Genomic DNA, 22816 nt, shown 5'->3' with positions numbered 1-22816 from the left:
CTCAAATTTTGTGCACAAATTTGTTTACATCCCTGTTAGTTAGGATTTCTCATTTGCCAAGATAATCCATCCACCTGACAGGTGTGGCATATCAAGAAGCTGATTAAACAGCATGATCATTACACAGGTGTACCTTGTGCTGGGGATAATAAAAGGCCACTCTAAAATGTGCAGTTTTGTCACACAACACAACGCCACAGATGTCTCAAGTTTTGAGGGAGCGTGCAATTGGCACGTTGACTGTAGGAATGACCACCAGAGCTGTTGCCAGAGAATTGAATGTTAATTTATCTACCATAAGCCTCCTCCAACGTTGTTTTGGATAATTACAAACGCAGACCACGTGTAACCACATCAGCCCAGGACCTCCACATCCAGCTTCTTCACCTGCGGGATTGTCCAAGACCAGCCACTCGGACAGTTGAATGAAACATTTGCACAACCGAAGAATTTCTGCACAAACTGTCAGAAACTGTCTCAGGGAAGGGCTCGTCGTCCTCACCAGGGTCTTGACCTGACTGCAGTTCAGCGTCATAACGGACTTCAGTTGGCAAATGCTCACCTTTAATGGACACTGGCACGCTGGAGAAGTGTGCTCTTCACAGATGAATCCCGGTTTCAGCTGTACCGGGCAGATGGCAGACAGCATGTATGGCGTTGTGTGGGCGAGCAGTTGGCTGATGTCAACGTTGTAAACAGAGTGCCCCACGGTGGAGGTGGGGTTATGATACGGGCTGGCATAAGCTACGGACAACGAACACAATTGCATTTTATCAATGGCAATTTGAATGCAGAGAGATACCGTGACGAGATCCTGAGGCCCATTGTCGTGCCATTCATCCGCCGCCATCACCTCATGTTTCAGCATGATAATGCACGGCCCCATGTCGCAAGGATCTGTACACAATTCCTGGAAGCTGAAAATGTCCCAGTTCTTCCATGGCCTGCATACTCACCAGACATGTCACCCATTGAGCATGTTTGGGATGCTCTGGATCGACGTGTATGACAGCGTGTTCCAGTTCCCGCCAATATCAAGCAACTTCGCACAGCCATTGAAGAGGAGAGGGACAACATTGCACAGGCCACAATCAACAGCCTGATCAACTCTATGTGAAGATGTGTTGCGCTGCATGAGGCAAATGGTGGTCACACCAGATACTGACTGGTTTTCTGATCCACACCCCTACCTTTTTTTTTTTTTTTTTTTTTTTTTTTTTAAGGTATCTGTGACCAACAAATGCATATCTGTATTCCCAGTCATGTGAAATCCATAGATTAGGGCTTAATGAATTTATTTCAATTGACTGATTTCCTTATATGAATTGTAACTTAGTAAAATCTTTGAAATTGTTGCATGTTGCGTTTATTTTTGTTCAGTGTATATTTAAATTTGAATCTGTTTTCTGCATGTCCTTATTAGAAAGCAACTCCAAATGTTTCTGACGCCATCCAGTCACATTTTCAAGAGAAGTATCACTTTTTCATCACTCTCAAATCTTCCCTCATACGTTAGCAAAACACTTATTGCACATATTCGTTTCCAAGGTCAGCCGAAACTCTAAAGAAATGTCTGACACTCTGAAAACAAATTGTAAAAGGAGCAGCACCTGACGACTAATTCATCAGTGCAGTATCTAAATAATGACACAGCAGATGGCAAAAAAAGATTAGTGCTGCACCTATCTGGAGCATAATTGCTCATTAGGTTGCCAGCAAATGTCTTCAATTCCTTATCCCTCGACTGAATAAAATTCACCAACTCCTTGATTCCAATTCCTTTTTTAATTAATTTTTTTACACTTTAATTCTGTATTTGTGCAGGCAGTGAGTGGTGTCACCAATACCTATTTTGGGCTAAAAAATAAAACTGCTCTAATACAGCTTGGAATGCCTTTTCATTTTACTTTACATTTTATATATTGAGTTTTGCCAAAGTGATCTAGTACTGCATAAACCTATTTGGCACTGTGGCCCTGTGACAGAGAAAAAAAATTAATCTTGGTTATAAACCTCCCTCCCGACCTGCGAGGGCACTGTGTAAAGGGAACATTGTGCCCCGGACTGAATGGTCTGACAATTCGTTCCAGGGAAAGGTGGAAGTCAGCCATGTACAAAGGGGGCAGAGCCACAGAACACCAAGTCATCGCCCCAGACAGGAGGCGATGTGGCAATCACGGATTGGAGGAAAAGCGAATGCACTCGCTATCCAAGGGGGCATGGCTGAAGGTAGAAAAGGGAATGTTGCCGAGCAAACTGCTCTTTTGTTATGGTTGAGATAGAACCACGAGGGTTTTGTGTTTTTTTTTTTTTTTTTTTGTGTACTAATTATGCTTGTTTGTTCTTGTTAGACGGCTAACACGTACTGGGAGATGTCGCTAAAGACCAGCACCAACCAGCACAGCATTGCACTGCTGTTCACTAATAAACCACCACTTGCACGTTAGCACTCTGGAATTGTGATCGTGTTTATGTTCTCTGTGTGTTTATACTGCGTTTATTATTTCGAGACTGAACCTTGAGGTTTCACTGTGCAATACACATTGTTGTTTGTTGCCAGGGATTATTATTTATGGTCGCCAAATGACCTGCATTATAAAACTAATAAAGGATTGTTTGGACCGTGAACTTTGTTGGCTGTCATCTGTTTAAGCATTCCATCACACCTGCGCACTTACTTAAAAGTGACAAGTAATGAAAAGATGCCAAGGAGAACAGATAACCTGCTGAGCTGAGGAGTTTTATGTTTTTTTGGAACATATTTTAATTGGCATTTTACAGGGCACCTGCAAATATATATATATATATATATATATATATATATATATAAAAAAATCACATGTTTGGTTTACACAAAATTGATATATTTATGAGTGTAGACAACAAACTGTTTTTCATGGTTTACCATGCTTTTTAATATGCTTTTCACCTCTTTGGGTTTGTTTCATCTCTTATTTCCTAACATGACAAATATATTTTATATAAATAGTGAACTGGAGGCTTGCTCAGGTTCTTTTCCCTTCTTTAAACATGACCCAACACACAGGACTGGAAGGAACAGCGCTGACGTGCACTTAATAACAGAAAATAAAACAAAAACAAACACCTAGCTCTTATTAGAGTACTAACTGAACATGAACCTAAACTATACAACAGGGCAGCTAAGCTATTTACCTGTTACACCAGCTAACAACACACAAAAAAGCTTTCACACAGTACCTTTTTTTTCATAACGGTTGAAAGCACCATCAATCAGGCCCTCTACACAGTAGCAACCCTGAGCACACTGGCTGCTTTCTTTAAATATCCTGCACCTGGCTCTAATTTACAATAATAGCCAGGTGCAGGGGATAATTAACAATAAAACAATTAACAGAAATTAAATTAAATTAAATCAATGTGCATTTGCACATGTTTTTAGGCAGGGAGGAATCTAACCCTCTCCCTGCTATCTTACTATATATATATATATATATATATATATATATATATATATATATATATATATATATATATATATATATAGTGTGTGTGTGTGCATAGGGGCCAATTGCTACACCTGTATTATAATTGACATTTTAGAATAGTCAATATATTTTAAAAAGTTAAAGATTCAACCAGTGAGGCAATAAAATTGTTACTATAAGCATATTTTTAAATGCCAATTATGTAATTTCACCCATAAAAGCTTTATTAAATGCAACACCAATAGCATTTCATATTACTAATTTCAAATAGTTAGACAGCTGAGAACTGCTAAATAAATACAGTATCATCCTTAACAGGTTTCCAGAGAACCCCAAGGGGCTTTTGTTCCCAAGGGGCTATAGAAAATACTGTACTCTATGTGTTGTTCCTATTGGAAAATGGCCACTGCTATGCAGCAAATGTACCCTGATTTTGAAGTGAATCAGAAAATTGTATGATTTCAGTTTTTAGAATGACTGGTTGTATACATTTATCTGAGCATTTTAATAGTCACCCTGCCTCTCAGGCATTGCTTCTGCATTGGTTGTTAGTATCAAATGAAAATGAATACCTTTTGCAGGCAGCTCTGTTGACTTCTGTTTTAAAAATGATTATTGTGGCTATAGGGGGTTGTTCAATATAGGGGAGGAATAAAGCATTTTTCATCCTTCCCCCCCCATGACTGTGTAATGGACTTTTATCTCCCCTCTCCCTGTTCCAAGGACTGAAGTATCCAAGGAACAAGGCTATTGTTACTATTCTGAGGTCTAATGGCTGGATGAACTTGTGACACTATTCACAGGTGATTGTACTTCAAGCTAATGATGTGACTGCGTTTTAAAATAGCATGTAGACCATTAGATTTTCTATTTTACTGTATTATGTCTTCATGAACTTTTCATGATGCATCTAAAAAGCCTCATTAGGCTTAATGGACATTTTCTTGATAACCTTATTCTGTGAGGTTTTGATATTCAGAGAGTGTGTCTTGTTGCAACAGGAGAGCAGGTTAAATAAATGCAATATATTGACAAGGGTATTAAAGAAGAACTGCCAGAAAGATAACAGGATTCTTCGTTGAACAGACAGCTGTAACGATTGTTGGTATCTTGAGCACAGATGCAGTACTTATAACAACATCATTTGACATGTCTTTGTCTATAATGTTCCCATTTGAAATTGCAGGTGGACATCCCGTCTATAAGCGCAGTATGGCTCTTTTAATAGAACTGGTACTCCCTGGTGATGAAAAGGTAATTACTGAAGTGATTTTATTGTTTCTACCTGTTCTGTCTGAGATCTGTTTAATTGAATTAGTTTCAGGGGCAGCTTTGTGACATTCAAAGTATAACAGAGTTTGTTCTGCAGTAAAGACATTCATAAATGTTCAATAGTATTCTTCAAAGAAGGCAATGGCAATATGTTACAATATATATATATGGATTACCTTGATCTTCAATACTCAAGTTTTTGATCATCCACTGTACAATATCAGAACCTGGAAGAAAAAGAAAGTACATTTTAAAAGACATACATTAGTATACTGTATAGGATCACAACAGTTTTTACAATGCAATAATTGATAAACTGTATTACTTCGATTTGGCGCTGCGGTGTTAAATTGATCAAAATGACTGCGGCCCTTAAACGAGGGCGGCGATTATATGAGGGTGGCCTTTATTAATAATACCATGCTTTACAAATGCTGCAATATTTAATTACATGGTTTAAGGCATTTTAGAAGCGGTGCGTGAGAGGCTCCAATCTGCAGAACTATACTCTTGTGTGTTTTTGGGGCTTGAATGTAGTACATTTACTGGCAATGCTGGTGTCGCAGTTCAGTCTAAGAATGTGACGTAGATATTTTCCTGCACCAAAAATTACCAGCTTGATTTCTGTAAAAATGCAATATATCCTACTCATTTTTTTTTTCTTACTGTAACTTGCTTGTTTGTAATTTCTCTGCAAGAAACTTAATCGTATCAAAAATAGTAAGCACATTGTTTTAATTTGTAGGGGATTGAGTACGGGAGTATTGCAATGGAGCCGGTTCTTTTGTACAGTGGTATCGGCGCTATGCTTCAGTGCAAGAGGTCCCGGGTTCGCACCCGCCCTCCACCTGTGTGTGGACTGCCTCGCCCTGTGTAATGCGCTGGCCTGTGGGAACCGCGATCACTACTATATATATATATATATATATATATACACATATATATATACATAACATGCTGGGACATATTCGCTTGTAATTTGAATATTTGTTAGTTTTTCAAAAACTAATAAAAACCATTATATTGCTCTGTACACAGGCAGAGACAGTATACCAGCAGGGGGCGTGGCCATGACCCTCTGTGTGTGCACCTTTATTTTACAGCAAGACCTACAATATGTGACATGTTAAATAGAAAAATATCGCAGGAGTAAAGAATAAGTTGTGTAGGACTTCATTTACTCCAGTGAATTAACTTCAAAACAAAGGATGCCAAATAGTAGTTTGTTAAACATTGTTTTGTTTATTCCCGAAATAAATACTACATAAAGTTGACACCTCATTTTATTTATTTATTTACTTTTGTTTTCATTCCTTGCCATTGCCGTTTCTTCACAGTAAACAGTGACCATCGACACGCTTTCATAAAGCAATAACAGGAGGTTTACTTGTGCCTTTTTGTAGCTGAACAAGCAAACAAAAATTTAAACACTTAAAATAAAACAAACATGGAAATTACCCAAAATAAGCCAAAATAAACAGACAAACAAAAACAGACTAATACTAAACAAAAATACGGTGAGCAGATCGACAAACAAACACGGTGAGTTAAATAAACATGTGTTGTGCTGGTCCCACCAGCATGCAATAGCAATTGAAATTCAAACTCTCCTACTCTCTCTCCTGTTCTCCACTCACCGAACACCCAACCGCGAGTGGGTGAAAACATGCTGCTTTTATGCAGCTGTACCAAGACTCGACTGCTAATCAATCATTCAATTGGAGTCTCGGTACAACTGCGAGTGAATTAATAAAGTGCAATTCCCCGTGCTCACATATTATTACTTTTTACTTGCACGTGAAGTGCTGTGCAATCCTCGTGCCTAAATACAAATATACATTTTAAACACTCGTGTTACACAGACCCGTTTATATCCCGTGTACCAATGACTATACACCAACATTAAACACACAACACGCAACACATAACAGATAATATACACAGGGGCGGGCACTTTGTCACAGTAGTACATACTTTTTCAACTTTATCTTACAATTAATAAAAAATAAACTCAGAGGTATAAAATGAAACTGACCAACATATATATATATATATATATATATATATATATATATATATATATATATATATATACATACACACACACACACACACACACACACACACACACACACACACACACACACACACACACAGTACTGTGCAAAATTTTTAGGCAGGTGTGAAAAAATGCTGTAAAGTAAGAATGCTTTCAAAAATAGACATGTTAATAGTTTATATTTATCAATTAACAAAATGCAAAGTGAGTGAACAGAAGAAAAATCTACATCAAATCAATATTTGGTGTGACCACCCTTTGCCTTAAAAACAGCTTCAATTCTTCTAGGTACACTTGCACACAGTTTTTGAAGGAAATTGGCAGGTAGGTTGGCCCAAACATCTTGGAGAACTAACCAGTTCTTCTGTGGATTTAGGCAGCCTCAGTTGCTGCTCTCTCTTCATGTAATCCCAGACAGACTCGAAGATGTTGAGATCAGGGCTCTGTGGGGGCCATACCATCACTTCCAGGACTCCTTGTTCTTCTTTACACTGAAGATAGTTCTTAATGACTTTCGTTGTATGTTTGTAGTTGTTGTCATGCTGCAGAATAAATTTGGGGCCAATCAGATGCCTCCTTGATGGTATTGCATGATGGATAAGTATCTGCCTGTACTTCTCAGCATTGAGGAGACCATTAATTCTGACCAAATGCCCAACTCCATTTGCAGAAATCCAGCCCTAAACTTGCAAGGAACTGAGTTTGGCTGTTCCTCACCCAGATTTATTCCTCCTACACAGCTGTTTCTGTTTTAGTTAATGATTGTATTTCAACCTACATATTGAATTGATGATCATTAGCACCTGTTATAATTGTTTAATCATACACCTGACTATATGCCTACAAAATCCCTGACTTTGTGCAAGTGTACCTAGAAGAATTGATGCTGTTTTGAAGGCAAAGGGTGGTCACACCAAATATGGATTTGATTTAGATTTGTCTTCTGTTCACTCACTTTGCATTTAGTTAATTGATAAATATAATCTATTAACATGTCTATTTTTGAAAGCATTCTTACTTTACAGCATTTTTTCACACCTGCCTAAAACGTTTGCACAGTACTGTGTGTGTGTGTGTGTGTGTGTGTGTGTGTGTGTGTGTATGTATATATATATATATATATATATATATATATATATATATATAATATATATATATATATATATATAGTACCAGTCAAAAGTTTGAGTACGCTTGCTGGAAACTAGGTTTTTTTCACATTTGACAATGTTTTACGTCGTTTACGTTTTGGTAAATACTTGAAAATGAAAACACATGTTACAATATACAAAACAAAACATAAGGAGTATCAAAGCAATGTTCAAGAAAATTGAAAATTGTCTTTAAATGTTGGTGTGATGAGTCAAAGGGTTTTCGGTCTGTGATTCAGCCTCCCGACAGTAGATGGCATCAAACCAACTCGGGACTTCCCTTACCAAGATCTCGTGACCATGGCAAAAGTCATCTTTTGAGGGGCGGCACCTTGGTGAGGGGCGGAAGTACGAGTATGTAAATTCCAGCCACTGGAGTCAAGTGAAGGATAAGGACACTTGTCAGTTGGGGATTGGTGTTCCACTGACTACAGAGGCGGGACATTACATACTAAAGGGAACGTACTACTGTGTTCGGGGTTGGTCCGAAAGTAAAATAGGAGGAGTAACGGGTGGAGGGAGAGACTGGTTTGGTGCAGCGGGATTTTTAAAAAAAAAAACACTAACATTTCTTTTGTCTTTTTTTTGTTTATGTATGGGTCGCCACGAAGACAATTAAAGACGAGTCATCACGGTTTGTTTTGGATTTCACCCCTGCACTCCTTCCCTCACACCATTTTGTTTTCTTTTGTTATTTAATCATTTTGTTGTGTATAGAGAATAAAAATAAATTATTTTATTTCTGTACACATAAATTACTGTCTGGACATTCCATTTAATACACTCTCGCCTCACACGTGGTGTCAGAAGTGAAAATGGATCCAGCTACAGTTTTGACAATGTTTAGGGAGCAGGAGGAGAAGCGAGAGGAGAGAGAGACACGGCACCAGGAACAGCTCGCCCAGTTCTTTGGACAGCTGGTGGAAAAACTATCAATATCAACATCAGAGAGAGCGGTTGCCCGGATGTTTGCAGCTCAGCCTAATCTTCAGAAGATGACCTCGGAAGATGATCCCGAGGCTTTCTTGATTACTTTTGAGAGAGTGGCAGAGGCTGCAGAGTGGCCTAGGGAACACTGGGCCATGAAATTGGCACCCTGCCTGACAGGGGAAGCTCAGGCAGCGTATCGAGCCCTGACGGCCACGAATGCAGGGGACTATGTTAAAGTTAAAGAAGCCATTCTCTCACGCCTCGGGATCACGGAGGAAACATACCGGCGCCGTTTTCGGGAATACCAGCTGTCCAAGGGGATGCGGCCCCGGGTTGCGGGACAATATCTTTTAGATCAGTGCACCCGGTGGCTGCGGCCAGAAGAACATACACCCCAAGAACTGGTGCAGAAAATAGTTATAGAACAGTTCGCGTCTATACTACCGCCAGGGAATCGAGAGTGGATTAAGAGGAATCGACCTACCACTCTCGAGGATGCCATCCTCCTGGCGGAGGCCTACGAAGACGCAAACGAAGGTGCCGGGTCAGACCCCACTCCTGCCCCTAAACTAACTCGGACCAACCAACCAATGAAGCCCAGAGGGGGTAACCAGACCTTCAGACCATGGAGGTCGAGGTTAGCCCCATCCTGGGCGAGAGAGAATCCCCCTAACCTGCCGGTCGCGGACTCGCAGGACAGATTAACTCCGTTGATGCCTCCTAACCAAGTGTGCTACCAATGTAATGAGCCTGGACACATTGCCAGGAATTGTCCAGTAATAAAGGTGGACCTGGCGACAAGATCCTGGTCAGCAGTAACAGGTAGGAACACTGGGGAATGTCGGGAGGGCCCTTATCAGTTAAGAGTACAGGTCGGGGGAAAGAGTACTTACGCATTTGCGGACTCTGGGTGTGCACAAACATTGATTCGGCAAGCTCTCTTGGATGGGGTAGCCTGGGAGCCACAGGGTAAAGTGGCTATCTCCTGTATTCATGGAGAAACTCGGGTTTATCCCACCACTAAAGTTAGACTTATTGTAGGTGATTATTCAGCTTGCGTTAAAGTGGCTGTAGCGCAATGTTTACCATACCCTGTTCTCCTGGGAAGAGACTGGCCGTTTTTTGATCGTATTTTAGGTCGGGAAATGGTCTTAGTTTCTACCAGGGGACAATTAAAGCAACAGGAGAAAACAATTGGCGAGATTTTTCCGTTGCAATCCGACCTGTTTAACCCTAAAATCCGCCCAAGAAAAACAAAAAGAGAGCGTCGGGTGGAAAAATATGAGGGAACTCTGAGACGACAAGGGGAGGGGTCTGACACAAAAGTAAACCAATCGCTGAAACGGCAAGGAAAGGGAGTAGGTATTCAGTGTAACCGGGGCTGCGAGGTTACTGAGGTGGAAGGTCATGTAATAAAAGACACTCCTCTCTGTGTACCTAACCATTGGGACCGAGATATTGACTTGGGATATGAACAACAAAATGATCCCACGTTACGGTATGCTTGGAAACAGGTTAGATATATCGAGGGGAAGGATATGCAGGAAGGACAACCGGTGGTATTTCCGCATTTTTCTGTATCTGGGCACTTATTATATAGAATAACCCGGGCTCCCGGGACGGGACAGCTCGTAAAACAGTTATTGGTTCCTAGGCCTTTTCAGTCAGAAGTCATGAGATTGGCGCATGACATTCCATTTTCAGGTCATTTGGGAACTGAAAAGACTCAGGAACGAATTCTGGCCCGGTTTTTTTGGCCTGGGGTTTATGGTCTTGTGCGGAAGTATGTATCGGAGTGTCCTGAATGTCAATTAGCTGCCCCTAAGTCAGTTCGCCCCGCACCTCTGGTTCCACTTCCAATTATTGGGGTACCGTTTGAAAGGATTGGTGTAGATTTAGTAGGCCCTCTGGAGGGAACAGAGTCAGGATATCGGTATATTTTAGTAGTAGTGGACTACGCAACGAGATATCCAGAAGCTGTTCCCTTACGCTCTATGAATGCAGTAGCTGTAGCGAATGAATTGGTAAAAATATTCTCTAGGGTGGGAATCCCGAAAGAAATTCTCACTGATCAGGGCACTAATTTTATGTCAGACTGTATTCAGCAACTATATAAATTATTGAAAATCCGTTCAATTAGAACCTCAGTTTTTCATCCTCAAACGGATGGGCTTGTTGAACGATTTAATCAGACTTTGAAAAATATGTTGCGCCGCTTTGTAGATCAAGAAAAACGCAATTGGGCTAAACTGCTTCCCTACTTGCTCTTTGCAGTTCGCGAGGTACCACAATCCTCAACGGGGTTTTCCCCGTTTGAGCTCTTGTACGGTCGGCAGCCGCGGGGTATCTTGGATCTCATAAGAGAAGGCTGGGAAGAACAGTCAAAGGAGTCTAAAAATGTAGTAAAATACGTGTTGCAGTTACGCGATCGCTTAGAATTAGTCGGTCGATTGGCACATGACAATCTCAAAGCGGCACAGCAGAAGCAGCAACAAAGCTACAATAAAAATGCAAGAATTCGGAACTTTCGACCTGGAGATAAAGTGTTGTTATTGTTGCCCTCATCGGAATCTAAGTTGTTTGCTAAATGGCAGGGTCCCTTTCAGGTTATTCGAGCAATTGGTAAAGTCAATTATGAGATCCGACAGCCTGGGCGTCGGAAAGAAAGTCAAATTTATCATGTTAATCTCCTGAAACCGTGGAAAGAACGGGAAGTCCATTTTATATCTCCTGTACAGGAGGGAGAGGATTTTGGACCCTCAATTGAGTCAGAGTCAGCAATTGAGGTCCCGATGGGGGAACAATTAACTCCTGATCAGCGTGAAGAGGTAAGCAATCTAATTAATATGTTCAGTGATGTGTTTTCTAACGTGCCTGGAAGAACGCATTTGATCGAACATGCTATTATCACTCCGCCAGGTCTAAGAGTTAGACAGAGACCGTATCGCATTCCAGAGAGTCGGAGAGATTCTGTTCGAAGGGAGGTGGAGTGTATGTTGAAACTTGGGGTAATTGAACCTTCCCGAAGTGAGTGGTGTAGCCCAATAGTACCAATAGACAAGCCAGATGGGTCACTACGATTATGTATCGATTTTAGGAGGGTGAATGCTATCTCCAAGTTTGATGCATATCCCATGCCTCGAGTAGATGAACTCTTAGACAAACTGGGGCAAGCTCGGTTTATTTCAACTCTGGATCTGACGAAAGGATATTGGCAAATTCCATTAACGAAAGCCTCTCGTGAGAAAACGGCATTTTCAACCCCAGAGGGTCTTTTTCAATTTTGTACTATGCCGTTCGGACTTCATGGAGCGCCTGCTACTTTTCAGAGACTAATGGACAGGGTTTTACAACCTCATCGAGAGTATGCAGCTGCGTATATCGATGATGTAGTCATTTATAGTTCTTCCTGGAGAGAACATTTGACTAGATTAGAAGCCGTCTTACAGTCTCTGAGGAGGGCGGGGCTCACAGCGAACATGGCAAAGTGCGCTATTGGAAAAGAAGAAACTAAATATTTAGGTTTCATAATGGGTAAGGGTAGAGTGAAACCGTTGGTTTCAAAAGTCCAGGCTTTGTTGGATTCACCGGTACCTACCACGAAAACCCAGGTGAGATCACTGTTAGGGTTGGCTGGTTATTACCGCCGCTTTATTCCACACTTTTCCACTATAGCCGCCCCTCTCACTGATCTCACTAAAAAGAACGCTCCAAATAAAATTAAGTGGAGTGCAGAGTGTCAGACAGCCTTTGAATCTATTAAAACTAATTTGAGTCAGGCCCCAGCATTAATAAGCCCGGATTTCAGCCGAGAGTTCGTCCTGCAGACAGATGCATCGCAGACTGGTCTGGGGGCGGTTCTGTCCCAGGAGAGAGATGGTATAGAACACCCGATACTATACATCAGTCGGAAGTTACTGCCCAGAGAACAGAGGTATTCGGTAGTGGAGAAAGAATGCCTGGCAGTGAAATGGGCAGTGGAATCTTTAAAATACTATCTTCTGGGACGACCTTTTGTACTCATCACAGATCACGCTTCTTTAAAGTGGTTAGACACGATGAAGGATTCAAACGCTAGGATTACGCGGTGGTACCTGGCGCTCCAACCCTTCGCCTTTCAAATAAGGTATCGTGCGGGTAAGTTACATCAAAATGCTGATTTTTTTTCCCGGGAGGGAGGGAAAAGGGAAGGGTTAGAGGTTTCCGAGTGTTCCTTCGGCTCCACTCTGAGGGGTGGGATATGTGATGAGTCAAAGGGTTTTCGGTCTGTGATTCAGCCTCCCGACAGTAGATGGCATCAAACCAACTCGGGACTTCCCTTACCAAGATCTCGTGACCATGGCAAAAGTCATCTTTTTGAGGGGCGGAAGTACGAGTATGTAAATTCCAGCCACTGGAGTCAAGTGAAGGATAAGGACACTTGTCAGTTGGGGATTGGTGTTCCACTGACTACAGAGGCGGGACATTACATACTAAAGGGAACGTACTACTGTGTTCGGGGTTGGTCCGAAAGTAAAATAGGAGGAGTAACGGGTGGAGGGAGAGACTGGTTTGGTGCAGCGGGATTTTTAAAACAAAAAACACTAACATTTCTTTTGTCTTTTTTTTGTTTATGTATGGGTCGCCACGAAGACAATTAAAGACGAGTCATCACGGTTTGTTTTGGATTTCACCCCTGCACTCCTTCCCTCACACCATTTTGTTTTCTTTTGTTATTTAATCATTTTGTTGTGTATAGAGAATAAAAATAAATTATTTTATTTCTGTACACATAAATTACTGTCTGGACATTCCATTTAATACACTCTCGCCTCACAGTTGGATTCCTCAAAATAGCCACCCTTTGCCTTAATAACAGCCTCACAAACACTAAAGGCTTTCGGTTAACAAGTTTCAGCAGGAAATCACCCGACATGTCTTCCCAGCTCATCTGCAGCAATTCCCAGAGATGTAGGGCACTTGTGGGTAGCTTTGCTTTGACCCTTCTGTCCAGTTCATCCCATACAAGTTATATGGGATTGAGCTCTGGAGACTGGGCAGGCCAGGTCATTAGATTGAGTTGGTCCTCACTTTCCTTCTTCACCAGATAGACAACTTTGAGGTGTGTTTTGGGTCATTATCTTGCTGAGAATGAAGGACTGCCCAACTAGCCGTAATCCTGATGGAATGGCATGCCTCTGAAGTATGCAATGATAGCCATGCTGGTTGAGCTTGCCATGGACTTGGTAAAGATCACCAACTCTGTCACCAGCAAAGAAACCCCAGACCATGACACTGCCTCTTCCATGCTTGACAGTGGGAACCACACATGCAGAACTTCAACAGTTGATGTTGAAACATGTGTACTTCTAGTAGCATTTAGCTGAGCTTGTATTTCAGGGGCAGTTAATCGCTGGTTTCACAGACTTGTGACTCGAATGAACTTGTTCTCTGATTCTGAGGTCACCCTTGGTCTGCATGACCTTGTTCGTCCTCTATTTATAGTAATCATGGACCCTCACCAGTTAACAATAATTACTGACAAAAGGTTAATTAGGTAACATGCTAGTTAACTCAGAGAACATCTATCAAAGACCGTTTTATACCTAGGCCAGTGTTCTAACACTGTGTTATACACATTTCAGACTTTTAACTGACTTGGGCTTCAGACTGAAATCCCCTTGCTTTGGATGACCATTTCATTGAAATTGACAAGATTTACATTCTCATTTAAAAATTACATTTTTGAATGCAATTCACTTATCATTATCAGCTTATATAAGTACACGTATCATATAATGAAATATTAAGTTTTATAGACAAGTTTATACAGTTAAAAGCATAGATAATCATGAAAAACCTGGTTTCAAGCAGGTATACTCAAACTTTTGACTGATACTGTGTGTGTGTGTATATATATATATATATATATATATATATATATATATATATATATATATATATATATATATATATATATATATCATTCAGGCAAGACAGCATATAGGGGATCAGGTGATACTGCATATACTACCCTGGCTTAGAAACCCTACCTGTCCAGATGGCTGACAGCTACTGAGGAAGCATTCAACACCACGCTTGGGCAAATATGGGTAGTGGGCACTTGAAAGGGAGGCGGTAGATACTGATGAAATGGACTGAAGTGCATTAATTTGTTCCCAAAATTGCCACTGCCTGCTGTATCCTACACAAACTCTTGGCAACAACAAAATGAGGTGTTCAGGAATCAGTGGCTGCCTGTGAAACAGAAGGGAAAGGTTACAGTCTCACAAGAAAAAAGTGGAACTGCCTTTCACAACAAGCCCAAAACAAGCGCAACCCATGTTAGAGTGGGTGTTTATGCAAATTACAACCTGCAACTCAAAAAAGAAACCCAATTCCGCTTATTATAAGCAAACTTGGCAACTGTGAAGGTTACTTCAGCTGCCAGTTTCAATTGGACAGGAGTGATCTGAGGAGGCTCGTGCTGTCAGAGATTCTCTCCTTTCTTTTAAATACTGTTGTGTTAAATATTAATGATGCAAACAAATAAAACACAATTAATACGTTCATTTGCAATTTTATTTGGTCAGTTCTCGAGAGGGCATCAACAACTTGTTGGATGTTGTTGCGCTGTTTTGGGCAATCGAGCTGGTTCATGACACCCAGTTCACCAACTATATTTATTAACGTGGAGGGCGGACATGCGTTGTCTTCGGACTTAGCTGGGATCAAAAAAAGTACAGGAATTAACTTAGTTACATTTAAGCAACTCATCTGCTCTTTGTGTTTAACTTTAGCGTAGTTTTTACAGCAAGGGTATTCTCAAACAGCTGCTTTAGTAATATAACAATGCCATAACGCAGTTCACGGTAAGTGGTTTTATCCATAACTGTAAACCCACAAGAGATAAACATAACAGGCAAGACACAGCAAAAATCTATAATAATACTGATTGCTGTGGTACTCCACTGGTTACCTCGCTCCATTTTGAGGTTTCTCCTCTAATCAGTAGTTGCTGTTTTCTACATGTTAACCACTCAATAATCTATCTGCATGCATTTCCATGAATGCCTACTGTATTCAGTTTGAGAATTAATCTTTTATGTCGGACATTGTCAAAAGCTTTCTGGCAATTTAAATAAACCATGTCATACACTTTGCAATCATCCATTGTCGATGTTGCATTCTCAATAAAATCAAGCTGGTTAGTTAGACACAATCTCTCTTTCATAAAACCATGCAGATAGGTATTTTTCCATTTTGGATCTTATAGTCTCCTTAAGTTTACATATAATAGAAGTCAGGCTTATTGGTCTGTAGTTATATGGTTTGGTTTTGTCTCCCTTTTTGTGGATCTGTATTACTTTGGCAAATCTCCAGTCTGTCAGTACAACCCGTTTCAAGAGACTGTTGCATCATTTTAGTTAGTGGTTTGTAAATAACATCTTTCATTTCTTTGAGTACTATTGGGAGGATCTCATCCAACCCAGGGATTTGTTTATTTTAAGAGCTCCTAGTCCCTTTAACACATCTGCCTCTGTTATGCTAAAGTTATTTCAATCTGGACAGGAACAGGTCAACATGTGGGGCATGTTGTCCATATCCTCCTTCGTAAAAACTTGTGAAAAGTAACCATTCCAGCGAGTGGAAGCGACAGCGAGTGGGAGAAGTACAGGCGTGGAAAAGTACAGAGCAGTTTCGAAGCAGAAAGGAGAAATTGCATCTTGAATTGCTTTAATCAGAAAACAGAGGACATTGGGGAAACACAGCCGCGTGTGTTTTTCTGATAACAAACAAGCTGAAACTCGGAGCAGCTGATTCAAATTCAGCGCCGTTTTGAGACACGGGCGAGGGGAGGAGCCGACAGCACAGCAGAACAACGCAGTTAAACGAGGCAGTCTTCCCAGCGACAGCGAGTGGAAGCGACAGCGAGTGGGAGAAGTACAGGCGTGGAAAAGTACAGAGCAGTTTCGAAGCAGAAAGGAGAAATTGCATCTTGAATTGCTTTAATCAGAAAACAGAGGACATTGGGGAAACACAGCCGCGTGTGTTTTTCTGATAACAAACAAGCTGAAACTCGGAGCAGCTGATTCAAATTCAGCGCCGTTTTGAGACACGGGCGAGGGGAGGAGCCAACAGCACAGCAGAACAACGCAGTTAAACGAGGCAGTCTTCCCAGCGACAGCGAGTGGAAGCGACAGCGAGTGGGAGAAGTACAGGCGTGGAAAAGTACAGAGCAGTTTCGAAGCAGAAAGGAGAAATTGCATCTTGAATTGCTTTAATCAGAAAACAGAGGACATTGGGGAAACACAGCCGCGTGTGTTTTTCTGATAACAAACAAGCTGAAACTCGGAGCAGCTGATTCAAATTCAGCGCCGTTTTGAGACACGGGCGAGGGGAGGAGCCAACAGCACAGCAGAACAACGCAGTTAAACGAGGCAGTCTTCCCAGCGACAGCGAGTGGAAGCGACAGCGAGTGGGAGAAGTACAGCGTGGAAAAGTACAGAGCAGTTTCGAAGCAGAAAGGAGAAATTGCATCTTGAATTGCTTTAATCAGAAAACAGAGGACATTGGGGAAACACAGCCGCGTGTGTTTTTCTGATAACAAACAAGCTGAAACTCGGAGCAGCTGATTCAAATTCAGCGCCGTTTTGAGACACGGGCGAGGGGAGGAGCCGACAGCACAGCAGAACAACGCAGTTAAACGAGGCAGTCTTCCCAGCGACAGCGAGTGGAAGCGACAGCGAGTGGGAGAAGTACAGCGTGGAAAAGTACAGAGCAGTTTCGAAGCAGTTTGAAAGCAGGTTGACAGCTGCAGAAGAAACTAAACTTCAAAAAAAAAAACCTCAACATGGTCTTCAAGCCAGTAATCTGTGACACCTGCTTGATGTGGGAAATCCGAGAAAACCCAGCGGAGCTAAACCAAGTGTGCGTAAAGTGCCGCGCGATCCAGGATTTGCATAAACTAGTAAGTATGCTAGAAATGGAGCTGGAGGAAGTGAGACAGCAACAGGATCTTGAGGAACTGGCACACCCACAATTCATGGAAGTCTGCATCACCCCTAACAGACTGAAAGCCACCAGGGAGATAGAAGGTCAGAACAGCTGGGTTCAGGTAGGCAGAAGCAGGGAAAAAAAGAAACTTCGTCAAACACAACCAGAAATCAAAACGACCAACAGATTTGAGTCACTTCAGAATTGTGATGAGCAGAACCAACAACAAGAGAATGAAAGGAACAACATCCAGGACCCTATTGACAGTGGTGACAAGACAGTAAAAAGAAGGGAGGTCATGATTGTTGGGGACTCCATATTGAGAAACACAGCAAGTTCAGTTCGCAGTTTGGACCCCCTTACTACAACAGTGTGCTGCCTTCCGGGAGCCTCGGTCAAGCACATCACTGAGAACGTGGACAGGCTCCTAGAACGAACAGGAGACGACCCGGTAGTAGTCGTCCACATCGGTACAAACAACATTGGAAGAGACAGACCAAAATCCCTGCAAAACAAATTCAGAGAGCTAGGAAGGAAATTAAAAGAGAAAACCAAAACTGTGGTATTTTCTGGTATACTACCCGCACCTTGCAAAGGACCATATGGACAGCTGGAAATAATTAATCAAAACCAATGGTTGAAGACGTGGTGCACACGGGAAGGCTTCACCTATCTTGATCATTGGACCACTTTCTACAACGAGGACTATCTGTATAGACGGGATGGACTGCATTTAAATAACAAGGGAACTAGTCTACTTGGAGAAAAGATCCTCGAGCAGGTTCGGAAGCATTTAAACTAGAAAGGAAGGGGGGAGAAATCAACAAAAAAACAGAAGGGAGACCGCATCAAAACAAGAACAACAACTCAGGTAAGACAACCATTAAATGTATTTATCTAAATGCTAGAAGTATCAGAAACAAAATTCTAGAACTTGAAGCTACTGCACTAACAGGTAACTATGATGTGATAGGTGTTACAGAAACGTGGTTATCTGAGAGTGATGGGGACGAATATAATATTTGTGGGTATACACTGTATAGGAAAGACAGGCAGGACAGACGAGGAGGAGGGGTAGCGCTATACATAAGAAACAGTCTTGAAGCCCAGGTGTTAAACCTGGACAAAGAAAATAAAACCGAATCAATATGGGTCAGAATAACAGACAAAAATTCAAAAGGCATAATAATAGGAGCATGCTATAGACCGCCAGATTCAGACGGTGAGCACAATAATCTGTTATACAATGACATTAGAAATGTGTGTAGCAAAGGAGAAGCCATACTAATGGGGGATTTCAACTTCCCCCAAATAAAATGGGAAAACCCGGTGGGTAGCGCGAAGGATGAAATAGAAATGGTGGAAATGACAAATGACTGCTTCCTAACACAATTTGTCAAGGCACCGACTAGAGGGGAGGCATGCCTTGATTTAGTCTTTTCAAATAACGAAGACAGAATAACTAAAACAGAGGTCAGAGAACCACTGGCAAACTCAGACCACAACATGGTCTCATTTGAAGTGTTTTTTAAATCCTCAAAAGTAAAGACTAAAGCTAAGGTTTACAATTTTAGAAAAGCAAACTATGAAGGTATGAAACAGAGACTAACAGAAGTAGATTGGAGTAAAATAGAGAAAACACCCACAGAAGAAGGATGGTTGTTCTTCAAAAATGTAGTACTAGAGGCGCAAAACAATTACATCCCTAAAGTAGACAAATCTAAATGTAAAACTAAATTGCCAAAATGGTTTAATAGATCAATTTAAAAAAAATATTCAGCGAAAAAAGGCACTTTACAGAGCATTAAAAAAGGACCAAAAAGAAAGTACACAGAAAGAGTACACAGAACTGCAAATGCAAGTCAAAAAGGAAGTTAGAAAGGCCAAGAGAGAAATAGAAATGAACATTGCTAAGGGAGCTAAAACCAATTCCAAAATGTTTTTCCAATATTACAACAGCAAGAGAACATTCAAAGAGGAGATTAAATGTTTAAGAGATACAAATGGCAAAATCATAGAGGAAGAAAAAAAAATAGCAAATATGTTAAATGATTACTTTTCACAAGTTTTTACAAAGGAAGATACTGACAACATGCCCCACATGTCATCCAGTTCCTATCCAGTTTTAAATAACTTTAGCATAACTGAGGCAGAAGTGTTAAAGGGACTAGGAGCTCTTAAAATAAACAAATCCCCTGGGCCGGATGAGATCCTCCCAGTAGTACTCAAAGAAATGAAAGAAGTAATTTACAAACCGCTAACCAAGATCATGCAGCAGTCTCTTGACACAGGGGTGGTACCGACAGACTGGAAAATTGCAAACGTAATACCGATCCACAAAAAGGGAAACAAAACTGAACCAGGTAACTACAGACCAGTAAGCCTGACTTCTATTATATGCAAACTTATGGAAACTATAATAAGATCCAAAATGGAAAATTACCTATATGGTAACAGGGTACTGGGAGACAGTCAACATGGTTTTAGGAAAGGGAGATCGTGCCTAACTAACTTGCTTGATTTTTTTGAGGATGCAACATCGATAATGGATAATTGCAAAGCATATGACATGGTTTATTTAGATTTCCAGAAAGCTTTTGACAAAGTCCCGCACAAAAGATTAATTCTCAAACTGAACGCAGTTGGGATTCAAGGAAACACATGTACATGGATTAGGGAGTGGTTAACATGTAGAAAACAGAAAGTACTGATTAGAGGAAAAACCTCAGAATGGAGTGTGGTAACCAGCGGTGTACCACAGGGATCAGTATTAGGTCCTCTGCTATTCCTAATCTACATTAATGATTTAGATTCTGGTATAGTAAGCAAACTTGTTAAATTTGCAGACGACACAAAAGTAGGAGGAGTGGCAAACACTGTTGCAGCAGCAAAGGTCATTCAAAATGATCTAGACAAGATTCAGAACTGGGCAGACACATGGCAAATGACATTTAATAGAGAAAAGTGTAAGGTACTGCACGCAGGAAATAAAAATGTACATTATAAATATCATATGGGAGATATTGAAATTGGAGAAGGAATCTATGAAAAAGACCTAGGAGTTTTTGTTGACTCAGAAATGTCTTCATCTAGGCAATGTGGGGAAGCTATAAAAAAGGCTAACAAGATACTCGGATACATTGTGAAAAGTGTTGAATTTAAATCAAGGGAAGTAATGTTAAAACTGTACAATGCACTAGTAAGACCTCATCTTGAATATTGTGTGCAGTTCTGGTCACCTCGCTATAAAAAAGATATTGCTGCTCTAGAAAGAGTGCAAAGAAGAGCGACCAGAATTATTCCGGGCTTAAAAGGCATGTCATATGCAGACAGGCTAAAAGAATTGAATCTGTTCAGTCTTGAACAAAGAAGACTACGTGGCGACCTAATTCAAGCATTCAAAATTCTAAAAGGTATTGACAGTGTCGACGCAAGGGACTTTTTCAGCCTGAAAAAAGAAACAAGGACCAGGGGTCACAAATGGAGTTTAGAAAAAGGGGCATTCAGAACAGAAAATAGGAGACACTTTTTTACACAGAGAATTGTGAGGGTCTGGAATCAACTCCCCAGTAATGTTGTTGAAGCTGACACCCTGGGATCCTTCAAGAAGCTGCTTGATGAGATTTTGGGATCAATAAGCTACTAACAACCAAACGAGCAAGATGGGCCGAATGGCCTCCTCTCGTTTGTAAACTTTCTTATGTTCTTATGTTCTTAATATATTTACTATTTTTTTCTCTTCCTCTATGATGTTGCCATTTGTATCTCTTAGACATTTTACTTCCTCCTTGAGTGTTCTTTTGCTGTTATAATATTGGAAAAACTTTTTGGAATTGGTTTTAGCCCCCTTGGCAATGTTCATTTCTATCTCTCTCTTGTCCTTTCTAACTTCCTTTTTGACTTGCACTTGCTGTACACTTTGCTCCTGATCCCTTTCAAAATGTTCTGTAAAGTGCCTTTTTTCTCTGAATATTTTTTTCTTTAAATTGATCTATTAAACTATTTTGTTTTTTATTTTGATTAGTCTACTTTTGGGATGTATTTGTTTTGCTCTTCTAGTACTACATTTTTGAAAAAAATAGCCAAGCATTCTCTGTGGATGCTTTTCTATTTTACTCCAATCTACTTTTGTTAGTGGCCCACTGTGGCCCATCTCAACCTAAGGCTGTTCCATATGGCAAACACCTATACTATATGCATTTTAGTATTTATGTGATTTGCCCATAAATATCACCCACACGACATGTGTTTGCTTCAAATAATATTTGAAGGGTCAAACTTATGTAGAATGTAGCCTAGCCTTTTCCATATGCTGGAAAAGAAGTATCACTAGTAAGGCTGTAACAAAATAATCTCCATAAATAATAACAAGGTATTATCATTTTTCTTCCCTTACCTGGCTTTGAGTCTGAGGTATAGATCCAGCACTGTACAGCCCTCCTTATTCCATTCATATCGTATCTCAATGTGACCTTTCAACTGCCAGCACATCTATTCCACAGTACATAAGAACATAAGAAAGTCTACAAACGAGAGGCCATTTGGCCCATCTTGCTCGTTTGGTTAAATATCTACAGAGAGCAGGTGGAGCTAACAGAGCTGAAACGGCACATTGGTCACACATGCTTTTTGCCAAGTAAAGGCAGATTTGGTGAAATATAATAATAACAACTCAACAATGGAACAACCAGACCCAGAACCACTTAGAATGACTACAAACAGCATGAAACAATAAAGGAGAGATAAAGAAGGAATTCAAATTTCATTTGAAGGTACATCCTCTTTAACTATTGATGTAACAGTGTCGCTGGAACTTGCCAGGACTAGCAGACACACACACACGCACGCACGCACGCACACACACACACACACACACACACACACACACACACACACACACACACACACACACACACACACACACACACGCACACACACACACACACACACACACACGCACA

At 40.8% G+C, this 22816-nt stretch overlaps 1 protein-coding gene across 4 annotated transcripts in view; it reads right to left on the bottom strand.

Moving 5' to 3' along the window:
• LOC121315663 (regulator of G-protein signaling 7-like) overlaps window positions 1–22816 on the bottom strand; it is a 153566-nt gene that overhangs the window by 47442 nt on the left and 83308 nt on the right. For all 4 annotated transcript variants that reach the window (XM_041249936.1, XM_041249937.1, XM_041249935.1 and 1 more), the window contains exon 4: window positions 4916–4966. In XM_041249936.1, coding sequence (XP_041105870.1) covers window positions 4916–4966 — 51 coding nt within the window. The remainder of the gene's footprint in view (window positions 1–4915; window positions 4967–22816) is intronic.

The sequence above is a fragment of the Polyodon spathula genome, chromosome 5 (genome assembly GCF_017654505.1).
Source record: "Polyodon spathula isolate WHYD16114869_AA chromosome 5, ASM1765450v1, whole genome shotgun sequence".
NCBI classification, from domain to species: domain Eukaryota; kingdom Metazoa; phylum Chordata; class Actinopteri; order Acipenseriformes; family Polyodontidae; genus Polyodon; species Polyodon spathula.
This window is presented reverse-complemented; position numbering and strand designations above follow the sequence as displayed.